Source organism: Egretta garzetta, unplaced genomic scaffold, assembly GCF_000687185.1.
Source record: "Egretta garzetta isolate BGI_Z169 unplaced genomic scaffold, ASM68718v1 scaffold209, whole genome shotgun sequence".
NCBI classification, from domain to species: domain Eukaryota; kingdom Metazoa; phylum Chordata; class Aves; order Pelecaniformes; family Ardeidae; genus Egretta; species Egretta garzetta.
Genome location: NW_009260839.1, coordinates 3,175,321 through 3,191,057, shown reverse-complemented (window position 1 = coordinate 3,191,057; position 15,737 = coordinate 3,175,321). Strand labels below are relative to the sequence as shown.

General features: G+C 39.6%; 1 protein-coding gene across 1 annotated transcript in view; it reads right to left on the bottom strand.

Annotated features, from left to right (window-relative positions):
• Positions 1 to 557: 557 nt before the first annotated feature.
• The window catches only part of CSNK1A1 (casein kinase 1 alpha 1), a 41,626-nt gene continuing 26,446 nt past the window's right edge, over positions 558 to 15,737 (bottom strand). Inside the window, exons 8-13 of the mRNA XM_009647047.2 lie at positions 13,179 to 13,318; positions 10,208 to 10,286; positions 9,122 to 9,196; positions 7,735 to 7,841; positions 6,795 to 6,943; positions 558 to 1,594 (exon numbers count right to left, since the gene is read on the bottom strand). Of these exons, the coding sequence (XP_009645342.2) occupies positions 1,587 to 1,594; positions 6,795 to 6,943; positions 7,735 to 7,841; positions 9,122 to 9,196; positions 10,208 to 10,286; positions 13,179 to 13,318 (558 nt within the window). The 3' untranslated portion in view covers positions 558 to 1,586. The remainder of the gene's footprint in view (positions 1,595 to 6,794; positions 6,944 to 7,734; positions 7,842 to 9,121; positions 9,197 to 10,207; positions 10,287 to 13,178; positions 13,319 to 15,737) is intronic.

The following is a 15,737-nucleotide window of genomic DNA, read 5'->3' as shown; positions in this document are numbered from 1 at the left end:
GTGAGCAGGAACTCTGCTACATGCATGGAAACTGTCTAAAAAGCTAACATACAAACAACATTTACACAATAGGCATCTGGCAGCATTTTCAGACATTTTTTTTAATTTATTCTGACATGCTATAAAGGAATAAATTACACTGTTAAAGAATTACCAGCAATAAAAGTATTTCTTTCTTTCAGCTGGGCTAGAATAGGAGTGAGAAGGAAGACAGCCTGGGGCAGTAACCAATGTGAACTCTGCATGGTGCGAGGCTGTCCCCAAGAACAAGAGTAAGTCTGGTCATATCCACTTCACAATAACTTGAAAGAAAATGCCTTGGTTTAAAGCCATCCAAATATTCCATTCAAATTTTTCTCAAAACTAGCAATCACAAGTCAGTCCAGCCGATGCATGACATGGCAACGCTCGGAGGCTGCCAATACTGGGTCTGCAAAAGATGCCATTTCATTTGAAAAAAATCCAATCTTAGTATAGAGGGCTGGTCTCAAACAAGAAGTTATAAAAATGCAAGACTGCCCCTTCCCCCTCAAGGAAAAAATACAAAATTTATTTAAAAACAAAATGAGGAAGAGTTATAACACTAAATCTAAAATGATTTAGAAAGGAATATGACTTCTTTTGCTTAACAAATGGCCTTGAAACTTGGTTTAAAAACAGGGTAATGTAGATTTCTTAAACTGAATTAACAAGGCAAATTAAAAAAAATCTCATTTCCTTACAGAAACAGTTTTTAGTTTTTAATGAACTTGTAAACAAAAAAGCTCCCGCTTCAAAATAAAAACAAAATCCCAGATCATATAGATGTTTACAGTGATTACATTTACCTAAGCAACTTACATACAGGTTCAGTTGTAAGATGTTAACTAAATTTTGTGACAAATATGCTGTTTTTCCTTTTATACCAAGAACATTATAGAGTTAATGCAGAGTCCTAAAGATTATCTAGTAGTCGCTAAGTTTCTCTTAAGTCTTCACTTTAGATGCTGTTATTTCTAGCACAGGTAAGCAGGCAGAGTCTTTCATACGCTTAAAAACTGGAATCTTTGGTTACTACCATGTCAGCTGGCTTGGTATGTCGCACATAGAAGCCAACAACTTTAAGAATGTTTTAAGTGTACAACTTTCAAAACCCAGGGAGGAATAACCAGAAAAGAGTGCACAATTGTGAGCATTTACAATTATCACAACTGTTGCCGAAGACTGTTCATGCCATTCTTCCAAAACAATGAGATCTCATAAGCAGTGTAGTTCAAAGTAAAAAGGTAACAAAAATTGGCATATGCACAATTTTCTCCACTTGTGTGTCAACCATTAGTTAACTTCTCCACTTGAAAAAATGCAATAGAAAACTGGACACCATGTTTCACTATCTCAGTAATATTCACAATTACAGCTGCTACAACTCAAAGTGCAGCATCATTGACACTGCCCAGAGCCAGTTTATACTGATATTAAGTTCTTTACACCAAGTAAATGGTTGCCCACAGCCACTGGCAAGTGTACGTATGAACTAAAATTTCTAGGATTTGGGGAGTGACAAGTCCTGCTCCGATCTGCTCTGCTTTGTCCCATCCTCGCCATGCTCAGAAACCTGCAAGATAAACACAAGGGCAACTTACTGATACAGGATGAAAATGAGAAACAGCCTTCACAGTAGGAGAATTAAACATCAGTTATGGTAATTCAAAGGGGAAAATGCTGCTCCATCTCAGAATTGCAGAGCTCCTGGCATCCATTTCCAAAGCTAACCAGCATTTGCCACCACCCTTTAGCTCAGACACACACCTCTCACACCTACCGCTGCACTGGAAAACAGGCTTATGCACCAGCTGGATGCCACATTCCTTAAATAGGAATTCAGACCAACAGTTTGAAAACAAGATGTGTTATTGCCACTAGGAAGCAGGATGTAATTTCATAGGATTGTTTTCTACTTGTCTGCAATGTCTCGTGTTTATATCCTTGAATGTCAAACTGTCATCTGACTGCAGTGGTGCTCTTCAGAGATGTAGTACAGCAGTGTCACATAGACAGAAGGAAAAGGAACAGGAATAACTTACCTTACAGTAACTGGTGTTCAGTACATGCTCACACGTACAACGCTCTGGGCAACCAGAACAAAAACAAGAACCTCTGACAGTGACTAGGAACCCAGCCTACCTTCTGTCCTTGGAAGGAAGTGAAACAACTCGTATGACAGGGGAGGTGGGGCATCAAGAACAATTCTTTTAAAGTTGCTCCGAATGACAAGTTCAAGACATTGTGGCAAAGGGAGAGTAAAGGAATACAAACACAGATCTCAAAGAACCAGTTACTGCAAGCTAAGCCAGTCTTCTCTTCATGTGACTGCTTATATACTCGTTTCTGGTGACTCAGGTAGTAGCGCTGTGCTTTAAAGAGGTAACAGGAGTCTCAATCAAAGACTACTCTGCCAAGCACATTTCCGTTCTGGATGCCCTCCAAACAGCATGGTATTCTGTCGATGTATGAATTCATTTGAGCAACAGCTTTGGGTTTTTGCAAAAGAAACCTCTTCACAGTGAAACACAGACAAAGCTGACCTCAGCTATAACTTGTGCTGTCATCCATAGGGAAGCAAGTGCAAACAAGTCTTAAACACAGCCTGACATTCAATCAAAACTGTATCCGGATAGTACTCAGAAGACAGCATTAACTCTTTCAGAACAGGCTACAGGTATTTAGAAGAGATTCAATAGCTTTGTTTGAACCCAGTCTTAATGCACTGAAGGACAATTCTCTTTACTGGCACTAGCAATTCTAAAAAAAAAAAAAATCCTGCAGAATTAAGACAGTCATTCTCACTTGAGTGCAAATTCTCACAGAAACCCCAGTGATTCCCTATGCCAGTGGGACTAAAGTTGTCCACAATAACCCTTACTGGATGCATATAACCAAAAGTTACACAGTTTTTCCATTTAGCATGTTCAGCAGTGAACACTGATTCATCATTTGAACCACTTTCTCCGTCACAGCAGCCAAAACTAAGTCAACAAGGGATGAGTGCGTTCCCAGTGTGGAAAGAAACAGATCAACCCATTGCTTTAGAAGCCTGGATGCTTCAAATGAAAACGGGATCCTGAACCTGAGGGCAAAGGACATGCTAACAAATTATATGCTGCTGTTTGTTAGAATACCTCAAATCCAAGGTATTACAGGCAAGAGAATGCTCAACTCTCCAGAGAGCAACAGGGAACTGGATTCAATCCACAACATCCCTTGCAAGTCCTATTAAGACTACACAAGTGTTCCCAACCACAGCCATCAAATGAGATGTTGAGACATTCATGCAGCACACAAGACTTTGCCAGTATGAAGAACATGCTGAAGAGTTTACGCTGGCATCTCTGTAACAAATCTTCACTAGACACAGAGCCAGCTCAAATCTGCACATTCATCACTCCTTGTCCCTCTGGGGTGTTACCCAAAACTTTGATAATCTTTATGCTCCATGAGGGATACTCAAATTGCTTTATTATTACCATAGATGCAGATCTGATCAACGGAAGAGTAACTGTACTGTCACACTCTAAGGAGCTCCTCTATGTGAGAGGTGTTCAAGCTTTTTCTCTATTAGGTAGTTGCAGAGTGAAAAGTATTTAGTTGTCAATTGGTTAAATCTCAAGTAGTGAACTAATAGGCTGTGCTGAGAAATACTGCCACGACCATAGGTGTCCAGTGAATGCTAATGGGACTGCTGACAGGCTTACAGAACTCTACACCGGACTGAATTACAAACAGCTCTCACAAATGGAGCTGGAAGACTTTTTGCCGGAGACTGACTGCTTGAGTCAGTTTTATGACTGAGGGAAGCTGACTGTAAGCATTGTTACACATCACACCTCAGCAACTGCTGCACTGTCAAGAGATTGAGAGCAGAACTTCCCAGAGTCAGCAGAGAAGCTCTGTCTGTTGAAACAGTTCACCTAAGTTCAAAAACAGCTGATCTTGCTGTTACAAAAGACACTGCACAGGGTTCCAGAGAGAGAGGAAAAAACCCATAAAAGAGAAAAAAGGCCATTCACAGAACAGGCTACCCTGGAACCAAACAGAATATTCAGCCTGAATAACCTATAGGGACTCAGTGAGATGGCTTAATATGGATTCGAGTTAAGGCAGCCAGGGATATCTATAAATGAGCACTATGTCCAGACAATCTAAGTCATGTAAGTCTCTGGACATTGTTTGAAAGAATTAAGATTTCACTGCCCTCCCCAGATGCACATCTTCAATAGTACTTGCAGTTTAAACAGTATGCTGTAAGATTTTAACCAATAAATGCACCTGTAAATCACTATTTCCAGTACTCTTATTAAACTGGATATGGTTACCAGAGGGGTATAATTTGATACCATGAAGCCTTTTAAGCCACTTCAGCATAGGCTTTGCTACAGCAATTACATGAGAATGTAACTGAACTCAGGGAAAAATAGCCAGGTATTTCCTTGATCTTCAATAGGAGAGCAACATACAAGCCATACAACCTCCTGCTTGAGCTTAGCTGGTTTCAGAAAATATTCACTAACAGGCAATATTCCCCACAAAAAAGCGTGTAGGATTTTAGAAATCTGGAATCTTTACTTTGATGAAGAGACTAAGCAAACTATTTTAGGAAGCTGGGAAAGTCTTCAGATGTTTGCCAAGCAGTACTTTAATGCTTTGCTGACATTACAGCTTGATCAATCCAAAGGTCACAAGTCTTTCCTTCGTGATGGGGAGGGAAGGGAGTCAGTCCCCCAAAAGGCTGTTACTCTGTGCAAGAGCCAGTGAAATTCTGCTAGAAAAACAGCAACTTCTCCATGGCTATAGCAACGGCCCTCGTTACCAAAGGACACTACAATGAGGAATGACAATCAACAAACAGGAATGGTCTGTAAGGTTCAACTGCCAAGACAGCTTCCCCGCTACTCATGCTTGTCAGTCAGCTGCAGGTTTGCACACTGTCACTAAATCATCACTAGAAGGTGAAGGCAGATAATCATTATAATGACCTTTTCTTCACTTGCAACATAGCACTTGGTCAGAGACTGCCTGAGCCAGGAGAGTAGCACATTAAACCTCAGAATACTTCATCAGCAAAACAGTCTTTCAAATGCATACAACTTGATTTTCAGGGCAGCATCCATTAACAGATCATCACCTCCTGTAAGACCTTCACTTTAAGCATGAGCCATTGTGAAGAATCCACATTTTTGGTCAGATTGTCTCCTCCTGCTCTCACAGCCAATCTCTCCACAACCCAACATTGGGATGGGTTCTGAACTCCAGTCAGAGCTTCTGTATTTCAGGAAACAATTTAAGCCTGGATGCTTAATCACCCAGTCTGCTACATACTGGTGTTTCAGCTGAAGGAACTGGTTTACAGCCTTCAGTGTTGTAACACCTGCCAGTTCCAGCTAAACAAGTTGGACTCTCTATGCCACAAAGAATCTGACATTTAATGGTATCCCGTGGAATTTTTTCTTCTTCAAAACCATTTCAGGTTGAATCTTGGGAAGACTGGCAGGTATTTTACTACTTCGTTTTTCTGGATGAAGTGTTAGATTTTGAATAGCTATTTTGACTAAAGCCACATGGTAATGTTTGAATGCTGCCACAATATATGAAAAGCAATGTTTTGATAAGTTTATTGTAAACACTTCTGTGTTTCTTTGACTTTCAAGTCTGCCATGTTAGCTTAATATATAGTTTTATACATATAAAAATGATAGTCAAGACAAGAATGTACTGAAGAGCAGCAAATACTAGCAATACCTCAGTACATGACTTAAACCCAGCTTCTCTATTCTCAAACAACCTCATTAGCTTCAGTTTTATCCACAGCTCATCTTAAGGCATCAGTTTCATTACAAGACTGGCTGTAATAGTCACTAGCTGTAGCAGTTTCAGTCTAGTGATTTACCAGACTAATACTGGCAGATTTACACCACAAAAAAATGTTAAAAGCTTCTAGAATGTGTAGAAAAAATATCCTGCCTTTTCAGAACTCAGTTTTTCAGTTTTTACTCAATTACATTTTAGAACATTTCACAACATTTCCCTTTGAAACCATAACCTAGAAACATTAAAAATATTCAAGAAACCTGAAGTCCCATCCCAGAGCATCCAGATACTTCAGAAAATTGTGACTTGGCAGTCCACAGCAATTTGGGATTATGCCTTAATTTAGGCAAGACATTTTGAGCTCACTGGTCCTTTCCTTTAACTCTGGACCAAATGTCTCAATGCAAACCCACTGGAGGAAGCCAGATCAGTCACGATTTTCTGTTTCCAATGTTTGAGGCATACAGAACAGAAACAAACCCACAGCACTGTACCAGCTGGAACAGAGTAGAACCCAAAGTCTCTAGAACCTTGCCTAGTTAAATGAGAATTATCCCTTAAGAAGTGTTAGGTCTAGAATTTTGGATTGTATAATATATTTATATATATATAAATATATATGTATATATATAAATAAAAATAAATAAAAATGTCACATTCCCAACACCAAGTCAGTTTCTTGTTTTTGGAAAGTGGTTAATGCAGGAGCAAAAGATGCAGTGGTTAAAATGACCCAACATCCCCAGAAGAAATGACATGAAGAACAAGGACATTTTGGTATAAAGTTAGTAGTCAAATTCTCCAAGGACGTCTTTTGTTTTTGCTTTTTAAATTAAGAGCCAAATATATTTTTTAAACCACCTCCTTGATCTAACACTTAAATTGCTGACATTGTCCAAATTAGTGTAATTTTTTTTTCCTGCAACGTCACTTGGTTCTTGGCTACTAACCTTTCATGTTACTCTTGGATTTGTCAGTTTGCTTGCCTGTGGGGGTTTGGGCCTGCTGCCCCTGCCCACTGGAAGAGGCTGCCTGCTGTGCTGCTTTCTGCTTTAACATTGTCCAGTCGAATGTGTAGTCATATTGGTGGTTCAAGGTCCTAGAAAAAGAGTGAAATACTTTACTGTAACACATCATAGCTTCCTTATTGCTAATACTAAGCCTTTGCTGAAAACCAAGACCTAGAGGTTAACTCTTGAAGCAAATACCATCAAGCAGCATTGTTTATGCAAAAGTCTGCATTTGTAGAAGCAGCACTTCCCCCACAACCCAGCTTACCCATTTGTTTGCACTGAGGTTTTCTGCCTTTTTTTTAAAAAAATAAATATATGTAGTTTTAAGGAGAGACTGCAGTATTGTAGACCATCAAATGACTGCTTTTCGATTCCAGAAACCTGGAGGGAGACTCTTGAAAGATAAGTACCAGCTCTTCTTTTGACAGATGCCGTTCACTCCACAAGGTTGAGTTTATGTTCTGGTTTCTCTAACAAGCTCAATGAAACAGCACTATTCCCCTCCATTGAAATCCATCTCCTGGGCACCACTACCAGTCCCATCACCAATCTCCAAACATACAAAGCTTCAAACACTTATCAAAGGGTCAATTTCTTAAGCTACTTGCAACAGAACTTGAAGCATGGGCTCAAGCCTCTAGCATTAGTGGTCAGATCATGCAACACAAAACCAAGATAATATTTTCCTTGATGTTTAACATTGAACAGTATTTTTCAGGTCCTTTAAACAGCTTTCCAAGCCCTGAAATGAAAGTCCCAGAAGAGCTTCCTACACCACATACATACAGAGCAGCTTTCTGCAGTGCAAGTCCCACAGAGCAGTAACCAACTGGTAAAGCACTGACAAATTTCTGTACTTTTCCACTTTGAGACTGACCTGAAAAGAATACGGAATAATTGCCTCAGATACATGTAATCTGGTGCCTCTTCAAAGCGCAGGCCACGACAGTAGTTCAGATACATGGCAAATTCTGCAGGGAATCCCTGTAAATCAACAGTGTTAATCAAGCCATAGCTTGCAGCAAAAGCTTCTAACAACGCTATAATGCAGCAAAAAGCTGTATTTCTGACTATAATGGCAGAGAAAAACTGGCTGAAGAGTCGTAAGTGTAAATTCCACTTTGCCTTCAGTTACTCATTTATTCGGTATTTCAGAAAGCGGATTTGATCAGCAAGTTATCAGGTGCACATTCCTTCCCCAGAATTGTTACCCAATGCATGTTTTGCAATCACAAGTCTTCTGCTACCAAAACCTTCAACATACAGCATATTTAAGAGCACTTCATTCATCCTAATTAAACCTAGTTCTTATTAACTAGGTTTCTGAAATAAGTAGTAATTGTCTCTTAAAAGATTCTACTCATGTTTCCTTGATAATCTATTTGAGCACACTAGAGGCAAGGTCAGTCATCACTATTGAGTGTGAAGACTTAATCGATGAAAACCCTCTTTCAAAGATTTCCTGCTTTACATATTTATACGTTTAATGCTATATTAAAGCCTACATGTAAATAGGTAATAGCATACAGCATAGTGCTGTACTACAAGAAAAAACACAGGGTTTAACAGTTCAGCAGTTTGGAAGATGCTGTCAGACCATAAGGGTATATAAACATGTATGGCTAGAAGATGCAATCTTTGGTGCTGCTGTTTGATGTGCAAAAACTACTACGTGTTCTGAAAGCCCTTTGTTAACAAGCACATGGCTGCCACAGTTCAAGAGAAATCTTAAGATCCAAAGGATAGCACTGGAAAAACATCATTCTGCAGCATAGCTTTAAAGATCACTTGACATCCAATTCCACTACAGCCTCTATTTGAGATACAGAAGACAGTATGAACAATCTTGAGGAGGCAGAAACAAGTATATACAGGCAAGCTATACACAGGCAAGCTATACAGCTCTACCTTGCTTTTATTTATCCAACAGGGCACACATAGAACTTTCACTGTAGAAGTTGAAGAAATGAACAAGCCTCACCGAAGAGCTGGAGAGCTTGCACAGCCAACAGTCACCAAGAACTGGAATGACGGTGGCATGAACTACGCCAAGAAACAGCAGCGAATGCCTACCCTGTTACACACATTCACAGTCTTGCTGGGTGGCCAAACACAAGGCACCCATGACTGCCAGAGAAGTGTTACTCAGCAGCAAATGCCATGCAAGACTAAGATATTGGCTCTAGTTTAAAAAAAACCCAAACAAAAAACAAACAAGAAAATAACTTCCATTTCACAGTATGACATCATTTGGAAAGTCTTACCTTACACAAAACCTCAACAGGAGTGGACATTTTCTTTTCACTAATCTTTTCATACTTTTGCTTCTTTGTTGCAGCCTGTGGAACATGTAGGTCACAATATAAGAGATATTGTGCAACACTGGATTAACAAGGACAGTAGCAAAAAAAAAATGACAAAAATCCTTTGGTCAACCATAAGTATTTTATGTGAAATCTCCAAGTCCCACACACTTACTGCAAAGAGAATGAAGGTCAATCTGGTATTAAGATTTGGACACAGTTTAATACCATTTGTCGCAGTCTAATGCTTTCATCACATGGCACAGCTCATGTAGTTCTAGCTGCTGCTTTTGTCCATTAAACAGACCAGACTTGCATTTACATTTGCCAAAGTTCTATTAATTCCCACTCAGTACCCCATTCAAGGGCTGCCTGCGTGTTTCAGTAAGCGGCCATTACATTCATTTGCAGCTGAAGAGTTCTAGTGTTTCACAAGCTGCTTGCCTTTTCAGAAAACTCACAGCTGCAACATCATTTGAGTTACACAACTCTCACATGGAGGAAGAAAAACAATTAAAACATGAAAACAAATCACTAAAGTCTATATAACAGAAATAAGAAATATTTGCCATGCTTGTACTTGGCTACCATACATGGAAATACTTGAAACATGTCTGTTGCAGCTAATTATTCAGTTGTGCCACAAACCGGACTGAAGATATCACTAAAGCTGAACTTGCTAGGCAAGAGATTATTTCCATGCTCTCTACAGTAATTCAAAGAGCCACTAACAATGTTATTCTACTTCCCAAAAAGGGCCTCAGCCTACAGCAGGACAATAATAATTTGCAAAGATGACATAAGCTATTGTTCAGCATAAGTCTTAAGATAGTTGAACAATACACATTTTGCCTGCTGCACAAGAAGCAGAAAGAACTTTTCTTCTACATTCTATAAATATCATGCTTTGGGAAAAGCTGCTTTGTATAGCTGCAGCTAAACATTATATACAATCACCTAGCCAGACCAGCAGACAGAAGCACGATACCCAAACATGAAAAAAAAAAGAAAAAAGGAAGGGGGGGGTGGGGAGGCAACAAAACCTACCTTTAATCCTTGCCAAGGCAGACTGGTTCTGTTAAAGTACATCAATACATAGCCTAGAGACTCCATGTCATCCCGACGACTGGAGAAAGAGGAAAACCAAAATGAATTACAAATTTTGGCATTTTATACTTTATTTCAGTAAGTGCAAGCATTCCAAAATGAAAAAAAAATAATTAAGGAATAAAACCTAAACTTTGGTGCAAAGGAAGGTCTCTTCCTACTACAGCTAAGACATCTAGGTGTTCAGGATTCCACTGGCAGGCATGTAACAAGTCTTCACAAGCAGGAAGGAGATCCTATTCACTTTTCAAGCAAGGAATAGTCAGTAGGTATTGTACGTGGTAAGTTTCCATCTGCAGTTACATTAGAATGATTTGGGAAACAAAAACTTTGGAAAACGAAAAAATGAAACATTAAATGCCTTTCCCATTTAATTAAGTAGCTTGGATAGACACTAAGGTTTTACCTGCAGGAACCAAGGAATGCATTGCAAGAGAGATACATGACATTAGCCTTAACTTCATCAAAGATGACTTTTCCCTGAACCTTGCCTCAGGCTGGGACCAATACCGAACATCTAGCCCCAGAGCGGCATAACGCCTTTCTTTCTTCACTTCTGTTAAAAGATTCTGAATTGCCTCCATGATTTTTAAGACAGGCAATATTTAGAAAGGTGCATGCATCAATCTGAGGTGCCTCTGCTTTTTTTCCCCACAAGAAGTCTGTTTCAAGGCAGCTAGAGAACTCCAAAGTTATCTGCCCATAGACTTCACTGAGAACTTGCACGCAAACTCTCATCTAAAAGGCTTCAAATGTTTTCTGTACTGCATATGCTCCAGATCCACACTTCAGCCACATGAACACCATCAGTCTTCGCTACACAGCTTTCATGATTACTAAGGTTAGTACAGTTCACTGAAGTGGAAAAAATGCTCCATGATTTTTTCCCTCTTGGCAAAGTTGCCTCTTCCCAGCTGTGGTAGAATCACATTTTTCCTTTGACTGCCCCTCTGCAGCTGACATCTATTTAACATGAGACAGAAAAATAACTTATTTTTCTCCTCCCAGCTCCCTTATCAAGAGAACCAGACAGGCATTGCTGCTGCTTTGCCACCCAGGCAGATCTGCAAGAAAAGCATTTAAATGGTGGCAGGAAAGACTACACACCTACTACCCCTACAAGGGAGCAAAAGGCCGAGAGCAGTATTGCAAACAGGATTATATATATAGGTGAGGGTAAAACAGCTCTCTAAGTGAGAATAACCTGTAAGAACCTGGACAGATCTACCTCTAGATCCTGGTATGAAAGGGAAGAAGTTGTAGGTTATAGCCTTCATGTTATAGCCAACCCAATATAAACACTAATAATCACCAGAACCGCCTGCCTGTCACCCCCTCAACACATTCCAGCTCTCTGACCCTTTGGGGAACTGGCTCAGGGAGCCACACCAGAAGAAAATCAGCTTGGCTCCCTGCACCATTTCACCACAAGGCTGAAAAAGCACTAGCTGTGCCCAGAGGTCAGGAAGAGAAGATTAGCTTGGGGACATGATTTAGTGGTGGAATGGCAGCATTAGGTTAATGGTTGGACTTGATCTTAAAGGTCTTTTCCAACCTAAATGATTCTATGATTGGTTGACTCCTCTTGACAGCTAGCTCTGAGGTCATCTCAGCTGTAACATGAAACCACAGTCAAAGACAGACGGATGAAAAACAATACTAAGCCCACAAACTCCAGCCTGCAAAACTTGCTAATTCTATTAGAATTGCAGATTTTAATCATCATCAGGATTCAGTGAACCAGTATGGGGCCATGACATAAAATTACATTTTCTGAGACAGCAGTGGTAAATTCAGAAGCAATAAAGGGATTAATAGTTTCCTTCCCCCATCTACTTCATTGTTTTAATGTCTAATTTCATGATTCTGTAGCAGAAAACATTTAGTTCTGTACATCTATAATGGATACATTGCATTTGAGCATATACTGACAGAAGTGATTTTCAGGATTTGGAAACCAGGAAAATACTATTACCCAAACAAGAAAGGGATAAGGTTCCAAATAGCTCCTTGAGAATAGCTGTCATTACACATAGGAAAACATGTTCTGCAACAGTTCAAGTACAGCACTAACAGTTAAAATATTCTGTCATAAGCTTCAGGACTGTTTTTTCTTAGGAATATATTATTTGTTTGCCTCACTGTTGGCTTGATCTAGACAGTTTAATAGATTTTAGCATGCACCAACCTACAATTCTATTAGAATTCCCAGTACCAGCAGAGACAGTACAAGACCTCCAAGTAAATTCAAAAGCAATAGTCCTTCGAAGTTCCCTCCCTGCACTGCGAGGTGCTAGCACAGCTATTCCCTTATATGAACAGCTTGGGTTGTATGAAATGTATTTACTTCAGAAATGACACCTGTCATTTACCCCATTTGACCCACATGTCAGGTAGGCTTAGGTAATGACACTGACAGACAATAAAATACACTTAAGGAACCTTAAGGAAATTAAAGCAAAGAGGAAACGTGGAGCATTTTAAAATATTTTCTAAGTTACGCGTTCTGTTGAAGTTGACAACTAGATATTCTGTCAATCCCATCTTGATTAAACTGAAGGATGAAGAGTTTTAACACGGGAGTTTTAACTATGTCTAAGTGACCTCAGCATCAAGTGGTAAAGCCACACTATTACACTTAGACATTACAATACCTATGCATATAGGTAAGGAAGAGGTGCATTACTTCACATCTCATGAGTACCTAACATACACTTCCAAACAACTTGAAAAGAAGCTAATTAGGTGCTTGGATTCTTTCCCCTACCCTTGCACAGGCAGCCAAAAAGAAAGCACTTGCAAAGGGATATATACACTTATTCACATAAAATTAGTTCAGACACTTCAGAAGCTTACAAATAAGATCATCTTGCAGCCTCCAAAAGCACAGCAGTAATCTCCTTGAACTCACCTCTGCTCAATGCCAAGATGTGCATTGATACTGGCATATCGAGCTGTGCCAGTGAGATTTTTGTCTTCTCTGTATGGTATGTGTTGCCTTGTCCTGTTGTCCCGGTACTTTTTGGCCAAACCAAAGTCAATAAGGAATAACTTAAAGAAAAATGAAGACAGATTACACTCCCATACAATGCAAGGAATCCCCAACCTCTTTTACTAGGCATTAGCTACATTTTAAGACATCCACACAATGTAACAGCCTACAGTTAAGAGGAAGCAAAGTAACAGTGCAGTTTCACAACTAGCTTTAACTAGCTGGTTCAAAAACTCAATCGTGAATTAGTTCAAGCCTTTTCTCAATCCAGTGGAATAGATTAGATTGTGCTACTCAGCATCTGAAGCTTAGTTCTACAGCTATTTTACATTACAATTGTATTTTGTATCACATTAGCTCGATAACTACAGTGCACAATTTAGGAAGTAAACTAACATGTGCGAAAGCACACTTCACAAAAACCCACTCACACTAGAGCAGTTTACACATACAGATAGTTAATGGCAGCTCAGAAGCTTAATGCAAGTGATGCACATTCTGTATTCTTCTCTATGTCTCAAAGAACACTGGCCATTCTGCAGAGCGTAAGGCCAAAGCCTTCAACAGCAAACAAGACATCTTGCTTTCAATCATGTGCTCGTTTTAAGACTACCAGTACACTATCACAGCAGCATGACACACTTGCTGATGATATTAATACAGCTGGGAAGCTAAAACCTAGTACATGGAATCCAATTTAGGTTTTTAATAACCAAGCTTGCCTAATGATTTGATATTTAGCAACAACTGAGTGCGTGCTAATTAGTGTGCTAACAGCCAGCCTACCTACAAAAGTTAATACAGACTGTACCTTCTTGCGACAAGATTTCAGGACTAGGCAAAAAAAAGCTGAGGCAGAGGTATGTAAGGAGCATTTTAAATTCTAGCTATCAGTCTTCAAGATACAAATCATCAGGCTGAGCTCCTGATTCCAACACTGGATTAATGCTATGGGATCAGGGACTATAACCCTTACAGATCAACGAATACTGCAAAAGTAACTTGGGTGGGGGAAGGAAATGATTGAAAGATGACCAAAGAATCTATGATTCTAAGTTCAAGAAATTATCAGTAAAAACCTATCTAGTATCACCTTAAAAGTGATTCCAGAACAGAAGATGCAGCTTTAAATGCAAATGAGTACTGGAGATAGTCTTGGATGCAGGTATACCTGCGTATAAGACTGAAACAAAGGGTCACTCTGGCACACTGAAGTGCTGTGAATTATAAAGTGACACTTGACATAGAAGTATCAAAGATACTGAAAGACTGAAAGTTTCTGAATTGCATGGTAAGTATGTTTTAGAATTCTGGTTGAAGATTTTCTAACTATAGTAGTCTAAGAGGTTTTTGGCTTTGGTTTTTTCTGTCTAAACTACTGATGTCGGAGCAGAAAACCTTCAAGTCTTGCCATGATTTACAGCAACCACAAAGTACAAGCATTTGCTGTTCTAGTGCAAGTCACCCTGAAAGCCCAGAAAGCATTGAGCAAGAGGACGTAAACCCAAGTTTTTAAAACTACACTCGAAATTCGGTTCAGGAATGTGGGGGTCTTGTCGTTGTTGTACCCACCACAGCTACCACTAGAGGTAGTTACTCACTTAGTGAGCATGGACATGTTCTCCAACTACCAGGAAATTAGCTATTTTGATACTAAACTCCTAAAGCAGACAGTATAAAGCTCCTATGTGATTACTATACTGCAAATGCAACTTTCCTAGAAGCAAAGCCTGAGCTCAAATGCAATCCTGTATTTTCTGATTAAAGCTTTCTGATCTGATGATAGTCTCATGAAAACATAGTTTGCAATAGGTACTTTTGCAGGGCCTTTGCTCATTAGTTTAAGCAAAACAGTATGCCTCGAGAAGGAGGGAAAACCAAACACTATACACATCAGTCAGAATATTTGCCACACACATTTAGTTACAAACACTTTAAACAATTCAAAGTCTTTACGTGCTTTCTGTAATCGTGAGGATCTTGCCATTAATTAATGGTATGAAAGGACAAAGTCACAGTTCATGAATCAAAATAGTAAACACTAGAAGTGTGCCTCTAATACAGAAATACCTGCTGTCCAGCCCTGTTTAGCACAGGCATGGTAAGACTAATTTCTTCATAAGAGTTATGCTAGTAAATGATGCTCTGCCTCTTCCACAGCTGCTACGAGCTCTTGATATTAGACCTGAACAAGGCAATTCTGTGTTCTCTCAAGACATATGGGTAGGCCCTTTTAAAAAAATTAAGGAATCAGTTCAGCCACACACTTGGCTAGCCAAGTAACTGGATATTATTTTACAGCACTGATTTCTTGGGGGAAGTTTACTCTGTTCCCTAGCTCAGGCTCAGGGGAACACAAAGGAGTAAGTCCATCCTGCAAAGAGTTAAGTTGGAGGATTGGAAGAAACAGCCTGATTTGGATGAGCACAGAATGTACCGATGCCAGCCAGCAGGAACACAGACGCATTCCCACAGATA